General features: G+C 36.4%; 1 protein-coding gene across 8 annotated transcripts in view; it reads left to right on the top strand.

Annotated features, from left to right (window-relative positions):
• The window catches only part of SON (SON DNA and RNA binding protein), a 41515-nt gene extending 16516 nt beyond the window's left edge, over nt 1–24999 (top strand). For 2 of the 8 annotated variants that reach the window (XM_052794715.1, XM_052794716.1), the window contains exons 4-12: nt 497–657; nt 2974–3114; nt 4917–5105; nt 9418–9528; nt 9923–10039; nt 17398–17545; nt 21479–21547; nt 21634–21749; nt 22311–24999. In XM_052794715.1, the coding sequence (XP_052650675.1) occupies nt 497–657; nt 2974–3114; nt 4917–5105; nt 9418–9528; nt 9923–10039; nt 17398–17545; nt 21479–21547; nt 21634–21749; nt 22311–22469 (1211 nt within the window). In that variant the 3' untranslated portion in view covers nt 22470–24999. Of the gene's footprint in view, nt 1–496; nt 658–2973; nt 3115–4916; nt 5106–7464; nt 7601–9417; nt 9529–9922; nt 10040–15681; nt 16296–16571; nt 16652–17397; nt 17546–21478; nt 21550–21633; nt 21750–22310 lie in introns of those variants that run through there. The other 6 variants (XR_008236340.1, XR_008236342.1, XR_008236341.1 and 3 more) reach the window with 6 other exon arrangements.
• Nucleotides 25000–25587: the final 588 nt, after the last annotated feature.

Raw genomic sequence — 25587 nt, 5'->3', positions numbered from 1 at the left:
CAAGTGCACATTGTATTCAGTGCTTATGTTTTCTCTTGGTTGGTTGTAAGTAGCTTTCAGGCTACGTACTGGGGGACCTGAGGGGACTTCCTCAAGACCTTTGAATGCTTTTCAGAGATAGGAAGTAGACTTTGGAATTCATGCTGTGTAGAAACGACTCAGTATTTCAAAAACTAGAATGAATTGGTGAAGTAAAATAGGCATCAGAACTTCTGGGGTTTGGAGGATTTTAAGTGCTGTAATTTGGACTCCCATGCTTTGTATTAAATTTGCAATTTCACTTGTGTGTTGGGTAGACCAAATTTAAAAAAGTCCAGAGCAACTAAGTACAATTTTAGTTATTTTCACAGAATAGAAAAAATGCACAGTGTAGGTAAAATCTTGTGTTTTCTCTTTGTACTTTTAGTCTGCCAGAAATGCTTATTCATTATTAAAACAAGAAACTGTAAAAATAATAATTTTTCTTAAAAAAAAAAAAAAATTTTTTTTTTTTTAGACAAGGCCCAGCTACTTGAAATAGCCAAAGCTAATGCAGCCGCCATGTGTGCTAAGTCTGGTGTTCCCTTACCACCAAGCCTGATGCCTTTGTTATCTCAAAAGAAAGATGACAAAGCCAATCAGAAGTCATCAAGAGATACACTGAAGGAGCTCACTGAGGTAAGCGAGAACAACAGTATCAAACCTGAAATAAGCAGTTTGGTTTTTTGTGACTTCTAGGCAAGCTGTCATTCTGTGTGCTTGGTTAGTGTGTAAGCTGGCTTGTGGTTTGAGCCCTTATTCTCTACACAGTTTTTTTAAGTCATGAAAACAGGCTTTTTAATTCTATGAAAATGCATTAAATCCAATTATTTTGCTTTTTTTTGGTTTTGATTCTGTTCTAATTCTGTACAAATTGGTAGTTCTCCTTGCAGTCCTGTGAATAAAAACTAAAGCTTTTATTTCTAGTTTTTGGTGTTGATGGTTATTTATGTTCTTACATTTGTTAGTGAATTTCACATTGTTAAGTGTTATCTCTGGGTTAAAAATGTAGTGCCCACTTCACATAGTTTTATATATTTTAATATGCACTCTTTAAGATATTTGTAGAGAATTATTGTTGCAGTTCTATCCTGTTGCAGTTCAAGTCTACAAATGGGATGTTTTTGTTCTGATTCTGGGGAAAAAATTGCTACTTGTTCTTTTACTGTAGTAATGTCACCTTGTTCAATTTGCTAATTTCCCCCTATGTTTTTTTTCTCCAGAAACTAGAGAAAATTTGGAACAGAAAAAAAAAAGTGGTGTGGGTGTGTGTTTTGGTGTTTTGTTTTGTTTTTAATTGCATCATCAGTGTGACAGTTCTGAAATACCTGTTTATGGAAATAACATCTGAAATTAAGCAATGTCAAATTGCTGAAAAGTAATCTCTTAGTTGTGTGTGGGATAGTGGAAGCAGAAGTACTTGTTAGTAAAAAAGCTGAGATTGTGCAGATACGCTGTGCAAACATTTTAAGTGGTTCTTCATGTAACCTGACCGAGATCCAGTGTAGCTAGTGCTAATCTAGAAGCCCCAAACCTGCCCCTTCCTTGCCCATTCCAACTGTGGGAATCTGTTGGATGATGTTCCAGTTCTGTTGAATCAAAATCGGCCACAGAAGCAGTCCAGGCCATCATCATATGGTAGTGTGCCCAGGTGGAAAACCCTTCCAGAGCCTGTTCAGCTTCTTGCAAAGCTAGCTGTGTTGTCTTTTCTCTCTGCAGTGTAACTTGCAAACTGGACAAACTGCTTCCAATTAGTTGGGAGCCAGCTAATAACTATAGATAACACATTTTGTTGATTAGCTTTCTAAATAGTGCAGGCTTTTCCTGTTGCCTAAAGAATGTGCTTCAGTCATTGTTTGGAGATGTCTTGGCATAGGAGAGTGCAGGAGTCTTTTTTTTTTTTTTTTTTTTTTTTTTTATAAGGACTGATGAGAACAGTGCCATCAGTGTGTCTTGATTTTTAGTGATGGAGCTGCCTGTTTACTCCTTAGATGCCAACAATCAGGTCATCAAACAGATGTGACTTACAACAGTATGAACTTGAACTAGAATCAAATCAGATGATAGCTTCACTTTGCCAATGTTATTTCCTCAAATATTATGTCCTCTAATGACTTGTAAGTCTTTCATGAATTAACTTTTCATCAATTGGGACATAATAGAAGGATGATCCTAGACTATAATGTTCTCAAATGCATTTTGGACTGACTAAGTTACAGTTGCTACTGGTAAACACTTGGTGCAGATAACCATGATCAGTAGGGAGTTTTTCATCATAAAATTCTAGCCTCTCTAGAATGTTTTTTTTTTTTTTTCTTTTTTCTTTCCCTGGAGGCTCTCTTCTCTTTTGACTGCAGTATCCCCATAGCACCTCTATGTTTTATATTCAGCTTCTGTTTAATATAAAATGGGGATGTCTTGCATACCTGGCCAATGTCAAAATATTTCAGAAGAGATCTGAGATCTTCTGGAGCCATTGCTTCTGACTAGGTCCCTGCACTACCAGTGGAATTTAGAATTAGTAGCTATTAATTCTTAGGTTTTCCTGTGTAGTAGTTTTGTGAGTTACACTGAAGTTTCTATCAGACTGCAATATGCTAGTTATGTGGGATGCCAAACAAACAGTGAGTTCCTACTCTGGAATGTTTGCAGCCTTAGACACGCATTCTGCAACTAGCACTGTGTAGCAAGTTTTACAGTATGCTGCTGAAATATTATGTCTGTGTAATTATTTGCTGCATGAGTGCCTAGCAAACCTAGGTGGGTGTTTGATAATGTGTGTAAAATATCAGAATTACATGACATTGCTAAAAGATTTTCTCATTTCATACCTCCTGCTTTAGAAAAGAAAAACACTTTTTTGTAAAAATGTTCTTTTTGTATGTTTTGGTTGAAAGTCCAGGTTTATTCAAAGCTGTCGTGACCCTTTTTTTTGGTTTTTTTTTTCTTTTTTAGAAATGCAAGAAGATTGCTCAAAGCACAGATGATGTGATAGTGAACAAACCTCATGTTTCTGATGAAGAGGAGGAAGAACGTCCTTTCTATAATCATCCTTTTAAGCTCAGTGAACCCAAACCTATTTTTTTCAATTTAAGTGTGAGTACTTTTAATTTTCAATATTTTAAATTGTGGTTATTTTTAATGCAAGTAATTTTACAGAAATTAAATAGGGATTGATAATCTTGGTCAAATTGCACTGGGATGTTGTTAAAAGTACTCTTGCTACAATAAGACTTACCTGCAGTCCATGAAATTGTGGTGGTTCCCGTAATTGGATTGAAACTGGTTTTTTTTCATTAATGTGTTTGCAGCTTTTCAAGCTTAAGTAACATAAAGAGGATCAGTGTTACTTAACATTTTCATTGTAAAAATATCAGTCTGAATTTACAAACAGCATTGGAATTGGGAAAGCTTTTGGAACAGCATTGTTTTTCTTTAAAAGACAAACAAAAACCCCCTAGCGGAATTCTAAAAGCATTTTGAGGTGTTCCAAATACGATGATGCCATCAGCTTTGTGCAGACTCCAAATCTTGTATGTCTGCTTCTTCAGTAGATCTCAAGTGTTCGCTAAAGGAGAAGAAAGTTCTGCTAGTTTTCAGGTTAGCCAGTGGAGGAGTAAATGCTGTGTTAAGACTGAGGATCACTGGTGTTGCCTTTTACTAAGGGGCGGGTGTAAATGTCCCATTAAACCCCTCCGTGGGTGACTGCTTTTGACTGTCAGAGCTTGTGTTGACACTTTCTGGGGATGAGCATGTTGGAAGGAATAAAATGAGGGAGCATTTCTTTAAATGCACCTGGGATTCCTATGCTGTGAAGCATGGATTAGAATTTATGTAGCTTTTTTTTTTTTTTTTTAAATTCTCTGTGGGGATTTTTTTGTGCCCATAAAAGTCTGCTCTGATTTTGCAGGGTATAAAGTACTATAAAAGTATTAATATGCTAAATGAAAATATAAATAGCATTTATATTTTTATATACAAATATATATAGCTTGTGGCATACACAAAGTAAGCAGGAATACATATTTACATAAGATGTAAGGTAGAAATAGATTTATACTCTATGTTGTACTGTTAGAAAGTGGTACAACAAAACTCAAGAAACCTTGGGGTTCCATACGGGCTCTAAAGAGGAATGTTCTTTAGTGGTTATGGGCTGCTCTGCTTGTTTTCCACTGTTTTGACCCTTTTGTGTCATTCTTTCCATTCTTTCTGGATTCTAGTCCTATTAGCATTCCCATCTGTGTTCCTTTGATAGTAGGAGTTTGCCCAATATTGTGAGATGTCTGAGCTCTGTTTGCCTCTTAGAAGAGGAACCTGCCAGAGATTTCTGTGGACTTGTAATATATTTGCAATACTTTCTAAGGAAAACAAGCTCATAGACCTAATTTCCTTTGAGATTCGTGCTGCTATTAAAAAATAATCAAAAACTAGAAACCAAAATGTTGAAAACTGCTTTCTCTGTATATAGTAATGTAGAGCTTTTTATCATCATGTGGATATCGCAGCCAATGTTTTTTGCTGCTCATGATTTTTATTTTGGAGCTTTCCATTACAAAATCCATGTGTGGCAGGTTAAGATTGTTTTCTTTATGATGGGGTGCAGGGAAAGCAGGGAGGTTAATTGTGAGAGTGAGGTTTTGCATATTTTTGGCTGCTGAAGCTGATTTAAGTGATTTTAGCTTCTAGCTGTTTCATCTTCTCTTACACTGCAATTTGTTGCTGACTTGTGTGGTTTTAGGGCTGTGCTAAAATGATTTGTTATAAAGGCTTTCGGTTTGATTAGTAAGAATGATGACTGTTTATGAAAACTTAATACCAAGTGTATGCAATAAATAATTTCTCAAAGACATGTTGTGTTTTCAAGTTTTAACTTTTTCTAATTTTATTTCTTTAAGACTCCCAGCATAAAACCAGCACCACCACCACAACCAAAAAATCAGGTCAGCCTGTCAAAGGAATTTCCTGTTTCATCTGGGTCTCAACATAGGAAAAAAGAAGCAGATAGTGTCTATGGAGAATGGGTTCCAGTTGAAAAGGGCAAAGAAGAAAGCAAGGATGATGTTTTCCCCAAACCATCCATTGAGGTAAGGAAGGGAAGGAAAGCATATCATATAAGAAAACCAAAACCGTTACCTGGTCAGTCTGGTATCAAATTGCAGTCTGTGAAAAAAAAAAAAACCTACTTACATAAGTAGTGTTTAACACTTCAATAAGCTAATTATCTGAACTGCTGTGGTCTTCAAATTTCGTCGCCATGCTCACATGGGCAGTGATGAAAGCAACCTGTAGTCATACTGTGTGCTTTTGTCAGCTAGTGACTTCTTTGTCTCAATAGAATTTAAACTTTTGCTTGAAGATGAAAAGTAAGTTTCTTGTCCAGTTTCCTGCAGGGGTTAATAGACTAAGTTGAGACTTTTACAATTTAATAACAATTAAAATTGTCCTACCAATATTAGAGCAATAACATTGCATTGAAATGTAATCCATTAAAAATAGATTTGAAAGTAGTTTCTAAAACTGCTATTTCATCTGGATGCATCTACTGATTTTTTAGCTTCACAGTCACGTTTTCTTAAATAGTTGTCTTCCATATGGCCTTCCAAAGGGAAATCTGATTGTTTTTTTTAGTTTATTATACAAAAAAAGAAAATGTTTTTCCCCTTGAAATGTCTTCAGAAGGATATTTTGTGGGGTTTTTGTAATAAAGTAAATTAAATATTTAAGGCAGATGTAAATTTTTTCAAGTTAATGTTAACCTCACTCCATCTGAAGACTTGTTCTCCTACCTTTCAAAGCAAATTAAAAAAAGACTTGGCATCACTTTCTGATGAAACAATCTTACCACTTGGTGCATTTTGTTTTTCAAGAACTTTCTAAGATTGTACAATCCACTTCCTGAAGCACAGAAGGTATTTTCTTCTGTGTCTCTTACAGCACCAAAAGCACAGTGAATATAAGTCATTCAACAGACATTTTCATGGTATACCTCAAGAGTTTGACGATCAGGCACTCAATTAATTGTTCCCTGAGTGTAGATGGTAACTGCTGTTTGGTCTTTGTCATGAACCACTAAGACGACAAACATTCTGAAATGTTTGTGCAGAATGTCATTCCCAGTCACTAGTGTATATGTAAAAAGTCCAGAGTATAGAAACATTGTATACCAACATTTGGCCATGTTTTTACCAGGTGGTAAAAAATCTTGTCCTTCAAATGGTTAATGATATGCTCATAGTTCAGGCGAGTTCTGTAGATGTCTGCATCCAGGTTGTCAACGATGCTAGGCTTGTGTCTGACAAATTGGGTTAGCGAAGCACTGATGGTTTGTGTATTGATTATGTAGAAGAGGCCTTAAAAATTGACATTGGAGTAAATATATTAAATATACCTTTCTTTCCTTTCTGTCACATGTATCTTTATAAATGCTTGTAACAATGTTGTCTGTTTTTATATTTTGTAAATAAATATTTTTATTTGCATTTACCTTAACTTGGTTTGTGTTAAGGGTGATTTCAAGGGTCATTAGCTGACAGCAGAGCTTACTATCCGTTTGGGTTTGGCAATCCTTAATTTTGAAATACAGGAATACTCTTGTAGTAGCAAAATCCCTGTATGTTTCTCCAGGGAGTCTGAAAGGTAACAGAGTGCTTCTCTGCTTAATTTTTAAATGCACATGAAGGCTCTTTGTGGATGAAATGGCTTCCTTTGAGCAAAATAAGCCAGATAAGCTCCCTTGCTGTTGGAGTAGGGTAGTGGGGGAGTGTGCTTGGATCCTCAGGAAGTTTGACATAATGATTTACCTCCATTCATTGTTGCTAACTTTGAAATCTGATTGTGACAATTCTGATGCAAGTCTATATTGATATTAAAAGATATGTAATTGGTTTTTATTGTTATGTTTTTATTTAAGTCACAGAATTAGTTGCAGGAATAAGCAGTCTGAAATGGCCCTGCTAATATATTACGAATTGTTTTATAATGAAACATCATGCTCTTAATATAGTTGTTTGCGGTTGAAGGAGATGGAGGAAAAAGTCTTGTGTAATCTGAAGTATCAGCATGTCTCTAGAAGCCAGAGAAATCTATGAGAAAGAAGCTGTATTTGAAAGTCTGAAAGTATAGAATTGAAGTGCTGTATTTAAGTTTGGAGTATACACAGGTGACTATTATGCAGAGAAGCTGTCGTGATCTAAAAATGTAGTAAATGCATTTGGTGTATCGGTGGACCTATGAAGTATGTCAAAAATGCCTGCTTTCTATTGTCAGCCTCTTCCTTCTTGCTTCAATATTTGTGATTTGTGTCTGTGGGGAAAATGTTATTAAAAATCAGGATTGGAAAGGCAGAACTCTTATGGAGAATAGCATGCTGAACTTGAAACTGTTTTACTTGACTAAATAATAACAACTTTTCATACTTCAAGCAGAGATTTTTTTTTTTTCAAGATCCAAAGCTGCCATCGAGTGTCTTGACATAATACAAAGCCATGATGGTCTCCAAAATGGTGACTGACCATGTGGGGAAAGTGTATGGGAATTCTAACTAACCAGGGTATCTACTAATAGGCCCCAGTCCGGTAAAGCACTAAAGTACACATGTATGTTTAAGTATGTGAGTGGTCCCAATGTGGTTTCAGTGGACTACTTGCATGCCTATGTGTATTGCTGGATTGAAGCTTTTGGTGAGTAGAATAACTTTTATTTATCTCCTGAACCAGTTTCACAAACAAAACATTAAAGAATTATTTTAACTATGTAAGGGAAACTTACTAACTCAAGAAAGTGTATATTGTAAGCAGGCATTCTTTTACATAGGTGACAGTCATGCTAGGTGTTAGAAAATCTTTTAATTCTTCTTGTGCCTTGTTTATGATCTGTGTTTTTGTCAGCTGGGGCAATAAACAGACACTGAAGTCGGTTTCATAGACACGTAGGACTTCTGGGATTTTAAGTCTGTCTTCATCAGTACCAGATGTTTCAGTAATGATCTTCCCAACGGAAATACTTTTTGTCCTAAACAGTAAAAAAAATCCCCCATCTTAAAATAAGATTTAATAGCCTGAGTACAAAAATAATTACTCCATTTTATGCAATTATAGACATTCGTGTCTGTCTCTTGCTGTTTTTCAATATTTACTAAATTCTTGACTGGGTTCCTGTGACAGGGATTTTGTGGATTAACTGTATTTTTCTGTTCAGCAGAGTCAATTTTAAATTGGTTTCAGTTTCTTCTACTGGCCCTTTATTCTAGAATAATGTGTGAGAGGCTAAGGTTATGACATAGTGACTAACAAAAGATACAAGTCTTTTTGTAATACAAATTTAAAAAAAAAAAAAAAACCACAAAACCATCAAGTTACTTTTATTTCTGTGTGCCACCTGCTCTTTTGATTATTGGGTTTCTTGTGTGCTTCAAACAGTTCCAGCCCTTTCAGTCTCCTTCACATGCTCATCTCCAAAGAAATTTCACTTGTCTCTGAGCACTGTTCTCTTTTTCCTTTCAAAGTAGAATGATCCATAAAATGCACATCATCAGAAGAACAAGGCACAAGTAATTTTACGAAAGAGCTGTATACTAGCCATAATTTGTTACATCTTTCTATCCCCAATGTTTTGGATTTCTCTCTTGATTGCTTTGCACATAGAGTAGAGGTTTGCATTGAGCTTCTTCATTTGCTCCATATTTTTACACAAATTATCCTGATAAGTATGTGTGAGAGAGTTTCAAATTTATTTTTCTTTAAATTTCATTCTAGTTCAGCAGCACAGATCTAAATAATCCTTTCCAAAACAGTCAATTTTATGAGCTACCAGTCTGGTTTTACTTTTATGCAAGTCTGTTTTAGGTTGAAGATAAAGATTTGAAACGCTAAAGTTAATGGAATAAATGTGATTCTTGCTGTAATTTTTTTATACATACAACTTGAAGTTTTAGTGTGAGTTAATAGTAGCAAGCTCATGTGAACAGCTCTGTATGAAGGCTTTTTTTAAAAAAAAAATCTTAGCTAAATTACATTTAATTTTGTTGGTTAGTAAGATTCCATTGAACAATAGTATGTTTCTCTATTTAAGTATGATACACCAGACTTTTTGTGACCAAAATAGTTCTCTAAAAATAATTCTTTTTGATATTTTGTATATACAGGTGATATTAAATTATCAGGGTGTTATACCTGAACTTCAGATTTTGTATTTGTTTAGGGAAAGCCCATATTGTATATACTTAACAAGTAGTACCAGGATTTTTTTCACTTTGCCTATTTATATATCAAACCATCTATTCAGTGTGTAAAACAACTTTGTAGTATTTGTAGCATTTATTCTACAACAGCTTTTTCCAGATCAAATGGATATTATTGTGTTCTGATGTATTTTTAAAAATAATCTTTTTCTTCCTAGGGTGTGGACATAACTACAGCTATGAATGATCGAGCAGTGGCTCAGAAAAGGCTTAATGAAAACACATTTGATTTAGAGGCCATGTGCATGTTAAATCGTGCACAGGAACAGGTATGTTGCACTTTTTCATCAGCATATTGATGAACTTAAAAGTAAATGTTTACCCTTCATACCAGCTGATTTTTCTTATGTATTTAAATACAGGTTTTTGGAAGCCCAGTTTATGGGCAAATGGTTAAAAAATTTGCCTTTATTTTGCATTTCATAACACTGATTTTGAGGATAAGCAAAACATGAACTTGCTGGACTTTGAGCTCAGGCTTTAGGGTTAACATACAAAGATGCTCAGCTTTTTGGAGCATCTGCTTACAAATGAGTGTTAATGAACACAGCACTAAACATAAGTGAGGAATCATTATGAAAATTATTGAGAAGCAACAGAGAATTGCAAAGGAAAAATGTGCAAATTTTTATTTTGGTCTTATATTTGATTTTTATTTTGTAGATTGATGCCTGGGCTCAATCAAACTCCATACCTGGCCAGTTCACAGGAAGTACTGGAGCACAGATACTGTCCTCAGATGAGCTGACCAACAGTGGTCCCCAAGCATGGATTAGAAAGGTAGAAGTTATGCAGACATACTTGTCTAACTATCACATTTTAAATAGCAGTGGAAGTATTGGAAAATGCAAAAAAAGTGTCTTAAAAACCTATGGTAATGCATGTGTCACATACAACAGGTTGAGTTAAATCATTGTCTTTGATCAATTTAGACACTTGCTGCTGCTGTGTCCACTTTGTTGTGCATTAAGGTGTTGCTCATGACACAGAGTACTTCAATAAGGTGTGTGCGTCTGGTATTTGAGTCAGATTGGTTCATATGTACTGTCACCTTACACTGAAATTACATTCATGATATTGGTATGGTTGCAGTGGTAGGTCCATCACTACTTTTATGGGTTTGGGACAGATCAGGCAAGGTTTGATCCTGATGTTACTGCAGTCAGCGATGTTTTGGCATCAACTTCAGTGAACCAAGTCCCAAACTGCCATTTTGTTTGTCTTGGTTCTATCTGATTGCTACTTTGCCTCTATTTGTATCACCAGGGTTTTCTGGGAGCCAAAGATTTGGAGTATTAAACCAGGAGCTGCAGTTGGGTTAATAAGCTTAATGTCATCCTACAGTGAAATAGTTATTTCTTACTGCAGAGTAATACTGGCTTATTTTTGGGGTGTGGTGCGTCATACATACATGCGTTTTATAAGTTTAATAATTCATGCTTCATCTTTGAAAATGAATACTGAACTGGTTCTCTTTTGAGAAGTAGAACTGAGGAATTCAAGCAATATCCACCTTTCAGGCAAAAAGAATAATGAGTTATGGCGGTCAGTCTTACAAGTAATGTAGTTGAGTATACGCTGTATCTGCTTATCCTTCCAGAACGCAGTGTTAAGACAACCTTCAAAACTAGTAGGTTAGATTTGAGGCTTAGGTAGAGTTTTCCATAAAACTTGGTGTAAACTGAACACAAAAGTCTGGGATTATAACATCCTAAAAATAGTAACATTTTCGCCAAGATTCACTAACTTCTTTTTCCACTTTATATAGCCAAGCAATACAGAGAGCCAGGCAACACAAGAGATCGAAGTTACTTGCTAGACGGGAATGTTGTGGGCTCTTCTCAGTATTAATACAGAGCATAGATGATAAAGTCTTATTTTAACAATTACTAACTTTTGAAATTGTAACAAAATGTTGGTTTTGGTTACAATAATTGTCCCTGACAGAGGAACTTAGAAATATAAAGCACTCAGCAGGGATGCATTGGTGAGAAAAGGAGAGCTTTTCTACCATGAGGCTTGTGAAAGAGATCAGCAAGCCTAGGAGGGCTCTCCCTTTCTGCAGTACCTTGAGTGGGTTCCCAAGGCAACAGAAAGGGAGCATCTCTGATCATCTCTTTCTCAAGCCTCCTCTTCTCATCCCGTTTTCATTTCTTGAGGTTCTGTGGTGGTCTTCTGTGCCTTACAGTGACAGGAGTGTCCACTTACAAAAATCAAGTGGAGAAGGCAAGTGTGTTTTCCCTCGGTCTTTTAACTTCACTTTGTGATCTACTTTAAAAAAAAAAAAAACAACAAAAAACAAACAAACAAAACAACAGAAAAACAACAAAACGCTTTATAGGGAGAAAACGAGAAGAGTCTGGTCTCTGGCTTGCGGACATGACTGCTGTGAGGAGCAGAATCATATTGGAACATTTTGTTGAATCTAGAAATAAGAGCGAGCTGGCAGAAGCGATTCTGTCCTCATAGCTGTAAAAATGTAGTGGTTTGCAGTAGTAGGCGTCCTCCCTAGCAAGCATCATGTGGTTTGTCAGAAAGGAGGCTGCTACTGGAAACAAGAAGAGTTGGGTGAAGAAGATGAGGACACAGTCCTCTTTCCTGCTCTGGCATTCCTCAGCTTGACTTCTTTTGCTCTTTCCAGGTTCCATATTCGCATGCACATTGCCATCAAACTCATGAGATGACAAGTAGTTACAGTCATGTGCCCTCTACAAAGTGCATTAGGGGCTACACAAGGCTTGCCCTGTTTTGTTTTTTTTTTTTTTTTTTTTTTTTGCGGGGGGGGGGTGTGGTTTGGTTTTTTTTTTTAGGAATGGTGGGGCCTGTGAAAACCTTCACAAAACTTAGGTTTGAACTTCATGTGGAGTCACATCCCGTGGTTAGAGAATGATTCCACAGAAAAAAGTGAAGTAGGGATAATGGGTTATGAATGCATGTTATCTTTCTCAGTGACATGAATGTGAACCAACCATGAAATGCAAAGTACAGGTTGTATTTTACTTAGGCACTTGAAGTTGTGTAACCTAGTTCCTGTTAATTATGCAATGTAGCACCGAAGTCAGACTTGGACTCCCTTTTTTGTCCTAAGAAAATGCATTTTAACATTAAAAAATACTAGGGGTTTTTAAATTTTTCATCTGCTAGTAGGGCTGTGGAATTTCTTGGGGTATGTTGTGTGTGTAAATTAATGCATGTTTCTGACTGAAGATGTTTACTGAAGGCATTTTGCTTGGGAGATTGCCATAAGCAATTGCCATTAGAGGACTTGTGGACGTGCACTGTTTAGCAGAAACAGAGCCCATGTCAGCTAGTTATTTGTGTATCGTTAAACAAAGAATTAGAACATGTACAGACATTGTGCTTGACAGAGATAATCACAAAACTAGAGAGATGTAACAAAACAGCGGTGTCAGGAGGGGAGAAAAATTGAAGTATTTGGGCAACTCAACTTGTTTGATAAGCACTGTCTTCACTTTGCATTTCTTGGATTTCAGCTCTTTTTTTGTACTTTAGAAATTACTCTGGAGAGGTAATATGTACTCAAACCAAAATATGCTTGCAATTTCAATTTTATCTCAATAAAGTTTTGAGGGAATTAGTTACTGAAGTGGTTAACGTGGCATACTTGAGTGATCGACATACCAATTAGAAGTATGGTTTGTTTTTCTAAGTAATGTGCTAATTTGTGATGTTCATGCATAAGGTTCTGAGCAGTATTCATAAAGGAATAAATAATATGTTGTTAGGTTTCTTGTATCATTAAAACAGATTTATGAACAATATTTCTTTCTTTTGAAAAGTGGTTTCTGTTTCGGTTTATCATCATTGGTGTAATCAGTTCACAAAATGACTGACTTGTTCTGGAAGTTGCTTCTTTTTTTCTTTCTTTTTTTTCTTACAAATACACTATGCTGCTGAATAAATGTCAAATCAGAGGAAGTGCTCAAATACTTTTTTCCAAGCAAATTCTGTTGAGGTCTACTTACTCAGACTTTCCCAGCCTCACCCCTTGTTTCTGGATTTATCAGCTTAATTTTAGCTTAAACTTGCTCTCCAAAACAAGGTTTCTGCAACTTTTTATGTGCACAGGATAATGCTTGGGATCTGTTTCATTCAGTTGTGCTAAATAAAGCACAAGACACAGGTTTACTATGGCCATTAGAATGCACTGCTTTGTGTAGCAAGTTCTGAAAAGTTAGAGCGTTCCTTCCATTCTTCCACAGTCATAGCTCATGCTAACAATGGAGGTAAAACTAGGTCTTGTGATTTGTCACTTGCAGAAGGACTGCTGACCTTCTAACATGGCCACTTACCAAAATACTTGTATTTATATTGCATTATATGACACAGTGAGCTTTCCCTGGAAATAAAGGCCACATGGCAAGGCAAATCAGCTATATGTTAGTTATATTGGACTGGATCCCTGTTCAGTCCTCAAAATGTTTTTTTTCCAGCTATCCTCAGCTTGTTTTCTACTGATTGTGTGCAAAAGCTGTGAACAGCAATCCTGAAGCTGATTGTGAGTGTAGTTTTGGAAGGCATTTGATGGAATTCTTCAGAAAGGTATTCTTCCTATTGTATAGGGAAAGGAATGTGGTGGCTGCTGCTGTAAATGCCAGTTTACTAAATGGAAAATTCAGCTACTACGCAAAAGTTTTGCCAAAGATAGATGCTTGTTCCTGGTACTTGACTCAGAGAAATTCTTCGGAGTGGTCTTAAAGTAATCTTTAAGACAGCCCATTGTGCTATTGCTGAAACTGTCCACCTAATGCCTTTAAGGCTTTGTTGTCTTTTGCTTAATAAATTATTGCTCAAAAGAAATAAACCTTCCTTCTGACAGAACTTATGTTTTAGTGCCATGTCAGCATTGCCTGAGAAGGAATGGGTATTTTCTTTTCAGAGAGCAGAAACTGATGATGTATTTTAAGATTTCAGGTAGTGATGGCTTTAATATTTTGGATGTTGCAGGTGCTGTTTTATAGATTGTTCAGTTCAATGCTGTATGCTATCCTTTTCCCAAAGACAGCTCTTGCAGTTAAACAACAGTGACTGTCCAACTTGTATTGTGTTTCAGAAAAAAAAATCTGTAAAATCATCTTTCTGGTGTGATTTTTTCGTGTTTGCTTGTTTAAGCTCTTAAATGCTAATTCAGGTGTTCATGTCCCCCAAAATTTGTTGCCCTAATGTAGCTTTAGAAGAGGAATAGGTTTAATAAAAATTACTAAAAAACCCTCTTAAGTGATCAGGTTTTACTGTGTAGCCTTCTCTTTAAAGAAAGTGTTGACACAAGAATATGGCTTATTAGTTGTCTCCATCTGCTGGCAGAATGGAAGTGTGCTTTATTTGGCTGACCTTTCATGGAACTGAGAGATCACAAGATGAGAAAAATGATACTAAATTTTCAGGCAGACTTACTCAAATTAAGATTAGTGAATGAAAGAGAACAATTATTTTGTAGATAATTACTTAATTCCAACAACAGTAACCAAGTAATTAGAAACCTGGGGCTTTATTATATTACATACTCTTCAATTTGTTATCTTCCTTATGTGCCAGATCTGCAAGGGTACATAGCTGCTAAATAGTTTTGTGAGACTTGGCCTTTTATGATTTTTTAAAACTGAAAAGAAATGTATATCTTGCTTCCCTGCTCTTGTTAACATTTCTACTATTTTTACATTTTCAAATGTAATTACAAGCACAGCACTAGTTTTTACCCATACTCTATTAAATCATGGTATGAGTGAAGTTGTCTGTCATTAAATTATTTAAAAAAAAAAAAGTTATGGAGAGTATAATTGTACAGGTGACATGAGAGATTTATATTCAGTTTATTATTTAAAAACAAATAACCAAACCTGAAAGAAGAACTTCTTCCCCTGCTGCAGGCCTTCTTTGCTTCTTCAGTAAACTGAATCAAATAGGCTTCTCCTGGCTCCTTTCATATTGGTACCGGAATTAAAAGTACAGCTATTCTGTAATGAAACAAAGCTTCCGTTTCTAAGTCCTTGTTGGCTTGGTTCTGTTGTACATGTTTAAGAGTCAGCATAGTGTAAAAAATTCCTACTAAAGTTACCAGATAGGATTCTGAATCACACGTTAGCTGTGTTTTTAATAAACTGCACTTTGGAATTTAGAACCCCTTTTAATTGCAGTATTTGGAATTTGTTCAGGCTCTGGTAATTCCTATATAGGAACTTGGGGCTTTGATTTTTAACTACGAAAAGCAGTATTTTGATTCTGTTCTCTCCTTTCTACATCACTTCTAACCCCTGAATTAGTACATTTACAGGTGTGATGAGAAAGCTGTGTAACATTAAAATGACCTCATCAAGAAATTGCACTCTTTACCATTTGTGAACTGAATACACGGTGGTGATAATGAAACAGATGTTTATATTGAAAATTCTATCATTGCAAAGCAGGTACAAAAGAGGAATCGGAACCCAGGGTGACATTGACTGGGGTTTGTATCATTCTCGGCATGGTTGCCCTTTTCTTATGAGAGGTTCCTGGAAAAGAGAGGGGAGGATGAAAATGGAAGTAAGTAAAAGCCATTCTAGGTGTATAGATTGAGGCAGTTCGTATCGAAGAAACTGATTGTTTCTGTGTACACACACACACTGCATGGTCTGCACCAGTCAGAAAAAAGTTGAACCGGAGAGGTGCGCTTAGCCTCTCTACTCTTCCATCGGACCACTTTGTTATTAAATGCAGCATCCAGTTGCATGATTGATAGGTATTTACTGTTTAATAGGTAAATATTTGGAGAAGTCCTGCCACAATCTTCAGCAATTCTTTTTTTTTTTTTTTTTTTTTTTTTAATTTTTTAACACTATGTATAGTGGGGATTACACACATGCATCATTAGTGTGTGTCAGTTGCTAATTTGAAATCCCCTTAAAATATATTATCCTTAGTCTCTGCAAAAGTAAGACTTCTGGTTTTGTTTACGTACAAATTGAAACCAAGGACCTGTCAGTCCTTTGTCCAAATCTGGGAAACGCTTACTTTTGCAAGCACAGCTCAAAATAAAGGGGGAAAAAAAAAAATTGTTCTATTAATTTGCTTTGATAGTAAGTAAAATTTTCACAAAAATACTAGGCATTGTATCATCTAACCTACTATGCGAAATAACTGATGGACTTATCAGTGCCAGTGTGTAAACTTGTATATTTTAAGGCAAGCAATTTTTTGCTGTGATGGAAATGATTGACTTACTTACTTGGGTCAGTGGGGGGGGCAGAAGAGAGATGATAGTTCACAGAATAACCTGTGAACTTTCACCCCTCTATATGGAAACTTGTTTCAGGGTCAAATCCTTGTAGCTGCCTTCTTGCCACGGTCAATGCCAGCCCTACTATTCACAACACTGCGGCCATCGAGGCCTAGGTACGTAAACATTTAAGGAGTTTTTAAAGTTCTTTACATCAAAACAGATTTTTAAAATTTCTGTTTATAAGCTTTCACCATTTAACAACTATTATGTTAATGATGATTTGAAAGAATGTGAAGACTACTGCTGCTAAACTGTGTGGCTAAGCGCCTTTTTTTTCCTTAAAAAAAAAAAGAAAAGAAAAACCTGTATGTTTCATGTGGATTTTCAGAGTAGAACTTGAATGTGCAACTGCTGTATAATAAAACGGAGAAACTTTTTTTTTTTATATTTAAAATACGCCTAAACACTATGTGAATGTCATTACTAAATGTGCTTGTATTTTGTTCAATAACTAGGTACACTTGGCACACATGTTGCCAGTTAAACAGTTAACACTGCCTCCTTTCACAAGATGAGAAGAGATGCATTGGAACCAAAGTAGCGTGTTTAAAAATGGACGGTTATCATTTTATTAAATACATATGTCTGAAATGGGTCACTTGCCACTTTTGGATTGCATTAGAATTTTCTTAAGTTGTTCTTTTTTGAAAATATTGATTTGTGTCTCGTGTGTCTGCGTGAATTCTGGTTTATACAAAATGTTAATGTATATAAAGCTAAGGTGTATTTTTTTTGAACTGAGTCTGTGAAAGGTTGTTAGAAACATTTTTTTGTTAGAAACATTTTGGAAGCTCCCACTTACTTTTTAAAATCCCAGTGCTAACTTTAGGACTTGTTTTACTTTTCTTTTTCTGGATAGGATCAGTTCTTAAGAGCAGCCCCTGTAACTGGAGGAATGGGAGCTCAACTGATGAGAAAAATGGGCTGGAGAGAAGGAGAAGGGCTTGGAAAAAACAAAGAAGGCAGCGTTGAGCCTATTATGGTCGATTTTAAGACGGATCGAAAAGGTAAGCCCTTCCTTAAATGTCTTATGGCAGTATAAACTTCTAATGTCTGTTTTGGAGATAGGCAAAACAACTCCAAAGTAGTAAGCTTTTTCTGGGTACGGCTTCACTGTAAAAATTAACAGAATGATGTAGATTATTTTGGTACTAGTTTTCCAAGCCCTGGATTATGTATATAGGCTTTGTCCTTATGCCTGTGAGCTCTTCCAGATGTTCTTTAACTTTCCCTAACCTTCACCTTCCATTTTTAAAAGTGCTTCTCAACGGTTCTTAAACTAGGGATGTGCTTCAGTTGGATGTATGGAGAAGGCAAGGACAGGGAAATGAGTTGTGGAAAAGCCGTTGCAGTTGGTCTAGAGAAAGTGGCTGAAGCAGGAATGGGGCAGGGTAGAAGACTGGATAGCTCAATCAGTTTTAAACTGGGGTGAAGGACAGCAGTGAAAGCTACAGAGTTGAGTTACTGCTGCCTTTCAGCTGAAGTCCTGACATGAATAGACTGTCGTGCATGATTGGCCATCTCGCCAGCATATTCAGCAAGAATTCTGTTTCCAGAATGAATATTTATGAAAATTTTCCACCTGAAATACCTATACAAGCTCTAACCATTTTAAATACAAGATGCAGAATTTCAGCCATCAGAATTTATGATCTAATTGTTCTATTACGCATGTTGCAAAAAAAACCCCAATTCACCACTGACTGTGGGAAAACAAACTCTTACTGTTGTTCTCCTAAATATTTTTTAAAAACTGGGAACCTTTAATATATTAAATAGATCACATCTAATATTAAAGCATGAAACTACTTTGACTTACGGGTTTGTGTTAGCTTTTGTCAATGCTAATAATTGAGTTCGGAAGAAAACAAAGCATATAAATGCAAATGTTGTGAAGTTTATTTGCAGAGATGCTGTTGGAGTTGGAGGAATCTTTAGGTGTCAAAATTGCTAGTTCTCAATACAGACATAGTTCAGTATTGCTCAGGTGACCAAGCTAGCAGTGAAAATATAATTTAAACATTTAAATATTAAATGCAAAGAGGTAGAAGATGAGAAGGCAAGCCTATGTTATGAAAATATCCATTGCTTTCTAAATTCTAAAGACCTTCTAGCAGCGTAATATGGTTTTATAAATAGAGAAGTGCAACAGTCTCAAAGTACAGAACACAATAATACAGACATCGTTGTTTTAGACAAACAATAAGCAAACTTGCTTTTCAGTTGTGTTTGTTCTGTGCAACCTTTCTTTTTAAAGAAAGAAGGAAGAATTAAAAAAAAGATACCTGGTGACAGAGTGATTGCTAAGAAAATCTTTGGAAAATGTTTTGTTACTGTTACTTAGTTACTGTGATCATTGTAGATGTTGTCTTGTAAAGTTCTGACTGCTGGTAAGAATTCCTTCCATTTAGCTTGGTTAATATCAGTCAGGGAAAATTGATATCAGACAGAAGAAATTGAAAACAGTCAATTTCAGTATTATTTTCTCAAGCAGCCTGCATAACATAGTGATAGATTATTGTGGTGAGGAGGGAAGAGTTAGCTCTGTTCATTATGTTGCTTGCTTCTTATCACATCATAGGAAAGAGGCAGTATTGCTGCACAACCTGTGAACATTTTGAACATTAAAAATATTTTGGTAATACACAGCTATATCGCAGCTCAAGTTTCCAGCTCTAGAAGTGTGCTCCAGGGTCCTCATGTGGTTTCTGATATAAGTTTCCTTAATGCCTGCACAGTTTGATACCAAAGTTTCAAGCATCAAGCCCTAAGTAAGGCCTGAGACAGGATCAGGTCCTCGTTGTGCTGGGCATTCTGTAACAGGTAGTTTGCTCTCTCTGCTTCAGAATGCTCAGTCTTCATTAAACAACTGAAAATGTTAGATGGAGTTAAAGGATGCCTCTTCCTGGCATGTGATAGATTCATCTGAAAATACTGATAACCTCAGTGATGGCTGGGCTTTGCTTTAATTTCATAGTTTTTAAAATATTCGATTATTATATATGCAATTTTATCTGATAATTTCCACAAAAAATCTAAAGGTGTTCAGTGTTGATAAAGAATACTTCTTAATGTTGAGCCAATCAAGTCTGTAATATGGGGAGGCAACTTGCATTATAAAGCAGCAGCATGTTTCATGCATTACAAAGAAGCAAGTGAACAGTGATTATACATTTATGATGAGCAGCTGAAAAGCTTCTTCAAACATTAGTGTTCTTTGATGCTTAAATGTATAAAAAGTCTTTCTTTTTTTTTTTTAAAGTTCTGTGAGAGGTTTAAAGAAAAGTCTGAAATTTTTAAAAGTTGTCTGTTACCAAGTAACCTGTTTTTGTTTTGTAAGGGTTTTTTTAACACGTTTTAAGAACTTAGCCCCCAGATAAAATACTACTTCTAGATACAGGAACAAGCAGTTTGCTAAGGAGTTACTCAGTAGGCTGCACTAAGACATGAACCAAAAGGTTGTTTGCCTTTGCTATAGCTTTCGCTTAGACCCTGTATTTTCCAGAGTGAGAGAGATCTGTAGTCCTCTCACAGACAGCGTTGAAACAAAACCTTCTTGAGCTTTGCTGTCAGCCAGTAAATTGTTGGGTTCTCTGTGTTCAAAGCAGCTTGGTCCATCAGCAGAGCTTGTTGGAGTCCGTTGCAGCTTTTTTGAAAAAATCCCTCTTGAGGTACCAGGGACAAGATGTGGAAGACAAGTGTCAGTGACTTAGAGAGAGGCACAGTATTAATGTGGAGAATGACACAAGAATTTTTTTCTTTGGTGGAAATCTTTGGTTATTTTGGATATAAAGTTCTGTAAGGGGGAAAAAAAAAAAAAAAAAAAAAAGAAACTTTGTTTCAGTGATTGTTGTCTATGAGGGTTTCATGCCACTTGAAAAGTCCCTGCTTAGGAGCTGCATGAATATTAGGATGAAAATCTGTTAAGGAGGGAAGGATTTTCTTCTAAAGCAAAATAAAATAAAATGCCAACCAAAAAAATCTGAAGGAACAGGAAGAAATTGGAAACAATTGCAGTATCTCCCTGTCTTTATTCACCAAAGTCAGGAACAGAAACAAATTGAGGTAAGAAACAAAGTCATATTGAAGGATTGAAGTCTGAGAAATTCTAAAAAACCAGTCAGGTATTTTGTTTATGCATATTTAAGGTAATGGCAAAATGAATGGAAAGGAACTTGAGTCACTTCATAAGCATGGCGTGGTTACTGGCATTTGATACATTTTTGGCAATTGTTAAATTTTATTTCTTACTCTTGTAAGATTTTAAAAAGAAAAATGTTCAGCTTCCGTGTTTCACAGTGACTTCCATTGGAACTTGTGCTTTTTGTATTGACTTGGGGCCCAGCTGCATGCTTTTTTGCTACTTTATATTCAGATGTGATTAGAATCATGGTAATTGGGCTGTGAACTTGCATGTAAAGGATAAATATTTGAATACTCTTAAATAAAGAGAGCACATGTTATAAGAACATCACTGCGTTATTTGTATCATAAAAGGACATACTAGGTACACTCTTTACTGTTTTATGGAAATACTTCAAGTGCTTAGTATGTTAGAGGCAAACTGTTAAGGTAGTGGATGACTTTTGGGTTGCACAAAACAAATACTGAATGAGAGAATGTTCTAAAGTTTCTCTCTTGTTCAGTGTTTCTCCAAAGAAGGCACAGAAGCTGAGGTGTTTCCCAGCTCGCATAAGGCTACTCAAAGTTTTCTTCTACCTGGCTTCTTAAGAGTCTTAATAGAGCAGTCGAGAAAAATGTTGTGTGTAGTGTGGAGGGGAAAAAAATGCTGGATGAAAGGGAGGTCTGAAAGACTTCTGAAAAGAAGTTGTATGCTGTCTCCAGGTTTCATCTCCACTGATACATGTTATTGCTTTGCTGATGAGAATACAGAAACCAGCTGGGAATCATAAATGTAAACTTTATTGTGTTTTGTTTAGGGCTTGTTGCTGTGGGAGAGAAGGCACAAAAGAGATCTGGACATTATGTTGTGATGAAGGATCTTTCAGGTGAGATTCTTACTTGTCTAAAAAACTCATTTAAAATGATTGCTTTGATAGCAGCATTGAAATTTCAAATGCATTTTATCTTTAAGGTAAACATCCTGTTTCTGCATTGATGGAGATCTGTAACAAAAGAAGATGGTCACCACCTGAATTTGTGTTGGTGGATGATAGTGGGCCTGATCATCGCAAACACTTCATCTTTAAGGTGCGCTTGAGTTTCCTTGTTTGCTGTTTGTTTCTCTATTAAAGGTGATGTAAATTCATGTTTATGTTTGTATATAAACATAATAAGCCACCTCAGGGGTGGCTGAGGACTGCTAGGCAGTGTCTCAATGCTAAAATTTCAAAGTCCTGTTTCTGTAAAGGCCAAATCAGATCTCTCAAGCACATTAATCTGTAAATCCATCAAGAAACACACTATTCCACTTCTTGCTAAAATTACTAACCTATGTGGTATCGTATTCTTGCTGTTTACTTGCAGGTGTGGTGTTCAGTCTTACTGTTGTAAAGGTAGTGAGCAAGATTTAGTTATTCTTGTCCTTCAGTTATCTTATGATGTGGGCTTTCTTTTCCACAAAATAATCATGTGTTAGCAGTTACTATTTGGAAATGATTGTGCTTACAGACCAGATGTGGATTTTGTCTACCGCTAAAGAGGAATGACATAGAGAATGTGCTTAAAGGAGCTGTGTAGCGCTTCTGTTTAAGAGAATTGAAGAGGCACTTTCTAACACTTTCTTTTTTCCTCCCCTTCTTTCATGAACAGGTGAGAGTCAATGGAAATGAATACAGGCCTACTTTTGCCAGCCTTAATAAGAAGCATGCTAAAGCCACAGCAGCAACTGCGGCTCTCCAAGCGATGGGACTTGTACCAAAGGAAAGCATGGTTAATACCACCATGTTTAGGAGTGCCTCACACCGCTAGATATTGTTTTTTATATTGACATTATTTCAGATAATTTTACTCTGCACAAAAATGGTATTTGCCCTTTCATGTTGTAAATACATTGGCAATTCCCACGTTGTAAAAACTGTACAGACACGTTCAGGTTTTTCTTTTGTACCATCAAAATGTATTTAAATCATACTTAGTTTTTGGTATGTTTATATTGTTTACATTAGTGATGTAATTATTTCTTAAATGACTAAATCAGACGACAGACTCTGGAGGCATCAGTAATCTAAACCCTTGTTTTAAAACTCATGCAATTTCTCTTCAATACGGAATGTTAACACTTTCATACTGTTTTGTACTATGCTGCAGTTTTCCCTGGTCTCAGTAAAGCTACTCGTGCACTTTTGCCGACAGCTGGTAAAAGGTCATGCGGCTTACCTTAGTCTAGTTGAGGCTGGCGTGTACTGCTGGACAGATACTGGGCCAGTACTGTGACCCCTGTGAGAAAGCGTGCGGTGGTAGCCCTGTTGTACAGTGTTAGCGCTGCGGCTTCTCTTCAAATTTTGTTTGGGGTTTAACTCAGTGGTGCACTGCGACTGGCCATACAGCCCATAATACTCTAGGACATACGTGATTAGGCGAAAGACTTGGCTTTCAAAGGGATGGCAGAAAGTCCAGCAATGGAACCGATGAGACTTGCAATGTAAAGGTGACTCTCCCTGCATGTTCTAGGAAGGGAGATGATGGAGTTGTCTATTCCAAACAAATTAACACACTGCCTGATGTTGATTGTATGAATTTGTGGTTAATGTGAATTTTAAACTCTAACAAATCTACAACTGGATTCGGGGGGGGAGGGAGGGGATAGAATGATGCTTAAATTGTTGTACCCAACTTGGTCAATAAAGCAGCACAAGTTCATAATCTTAATCACTGGTCAGTAAACAGTAATTAAAATGTATGCCAAAACAACTTTTTGAAGAAACGCACAGTATAGAAGTATGCTTTATGAAGATTATCAACAGCTATTAGGGTTGCAGAATCAGTTCTAGTCATTTTTGGTTGCTTTGGACTATTACCAAATTAACTCCTTGGGCTTAAATTTTCAGTAATGGTACTCTGCCCTCAAGGAGACAGCCTGATCCAGAGTTTTGGCAGTTTGACAATGGAGACGATGTAGAAAAGCTTTTCCTTCTTCTTTTTCTTTCTTTTTTTTTTTTTTTTTTTTTAATTTAAGAAGTATTAGTATTTTAGCTATGCGCACTTTGAATTGGAAAGGGCATTGTATACCTCTTGCCAGATTTGTCTTGAGTTACAAGCAGATTGCCAGGATTTACAGAATCTAGTAGTTCAGGTGTTTATTTCAGAAAAGTCTTCCTGAGGTCTCTTTGTGTTATATCTACTGACCACAGCTTCATCTGGGACAGGAACAAAATACAGTTTGTACGCAGTAAGGCTGTGCACTCGCCTAAAGTGAGTGACCTTTGCAATGGTAGTAGGAGCGTGGAGGTGAAGAATTACTAGTACCTCTTCTTCCACAAAATAAGGTGACTTGTGTGTATTCTGTCAACTGTTACGGAGCAAGGTGTCTTTCTTTGCCCTAAAGGGACAAGGATCAATGTCTCATGTTGTGTACAGCAGAGAAATGGTATTTGGTTCTCCACCACACACTTCAGAGAAATAAAGCCCCTTATTAGTCTGTCAAAGCGCTCTAGAAATGCCTAAGTTAATCTTAATTTTCATGGACGTAGTTGTCTTTAATTAAACTTTTTTTCCCTTTGGCTTCTCGCCTTCAGTCTCTGACTAAATATTTGAAGATCTCCTTGCCTCATTTGCTGAACTAGTTGGAAGGTGTGTATAAAAGGCCAAAAGTAAACATGATGGTACAGCAATGGAAAGATCTGCTGTGGGAGAACTGGGTGTTGTATCTGTCTTAGCTAAAGTCTGGTTTTTTGATGTACGACTTAAAGTAATTAACTCGGGATGTGGGAGCAGCTCCTAATCAGACTTGTGTTTAAATGTCTGGTTTGATAGAGGTGTAACATCAGAGATGTTGATCGTTCTGTCTAGTCTATGGTGTCCATGACAGCACTGGTTTCACAGCTGTACAGTATCAAATCTGGGAACATACAATCTCTTGTACTTGTCATTTTGTTCTTTTTTTGGTCTATATTCCCCATGTATAATGTAAAGATACATGTTGTCTCGCAGCAGCAAGGAGCAGATGAATTCAGTCCCATTGAAGACTCCATTTACAAAATAACTATTTAGGCAAGTTCTGGATTTCATGCCTTAAAGATGTGGTACTGTATGTGGATTTAACCTTTGGTCTTAAGGAAGACTTAAGAAAAAAATTAAGGTCTGTAATGCCCTAATTATGACACTTCTTGATTTTGAGGTTTCTCTCTTAGTTTCATTCCTTGTTGTTTAGAATGATACATGAATCTAAAGCTAGTGCAGCGGTGTGCTTCTGTTAAATTTGTAAATTTGAATTGGTTTGAGTGTCCTTTGCATGCAGGAATAGATAAGTAGTGATACATTAAAAAGAACAACTAGGAAACACTCTCTTGGAACCTGGTTATTTATGCAGCACTTCAGCTGTCTTAAAGGTGAATGTCTGTGACTCCTACTGATGGAAGGCATGATCTCTTTGGCTGTTGGATTTCCTTTTGCTGCAGAATTATTTTCCTAGAAGTAATCTTGCTGAAAGTGCTTCTGACTTCCCTGTGGCAAGGACGATTTTGAAACAGGTGCCCAAGAACTTGTAGCCAGCTTCCACCAGAACGATTTCTTGGCAGTCTTCTCATTTGTAGTTTTTAAATAGTTAGGACCGGAGGAGCAGGAAGGTGAACTTCCTATGCCTGGGAAAATTTGAAATTGCCTCTTAAAGTGCAAAAACTATATGAAGTCTTAATGCTACGGTCTCTAGCTCTTCCAAACAAATCACAGTCGTGATGAAAAGTCACCCATTTGGACAGGTTAAATAAATAAATCTTTGTGCTCTACAAGCATCTGGAATGATGGTAGTATTTCCTGAAAATACCTTTAGGTGGGAAGAGCAGCAGACTGGGGAGCATAATGCTGTAACTTTTGTAGGGAAAGTTCACTGGAGCCAAGTATGCTTCAAGAACAGCATGGAATCCCAGAG

This window comes from Harpia harpyja, chromosome 8 (assembly GCF_026419915.1).
Source record: "Harpia harpyja isolate bHarHar1 chromosome 8, bHarHar1 primary haplotype, whole genome shotgun sequence".
NCBI classification, from domain to species: Eukaryota; Metazoa; Chordata; class Aves; order Accipitriformes; family Accipitridae; genus Harpia; species Harpia harpyja.
This window is presented reverse-complemented; position numbering and strand designations above follow the sequence as displayed.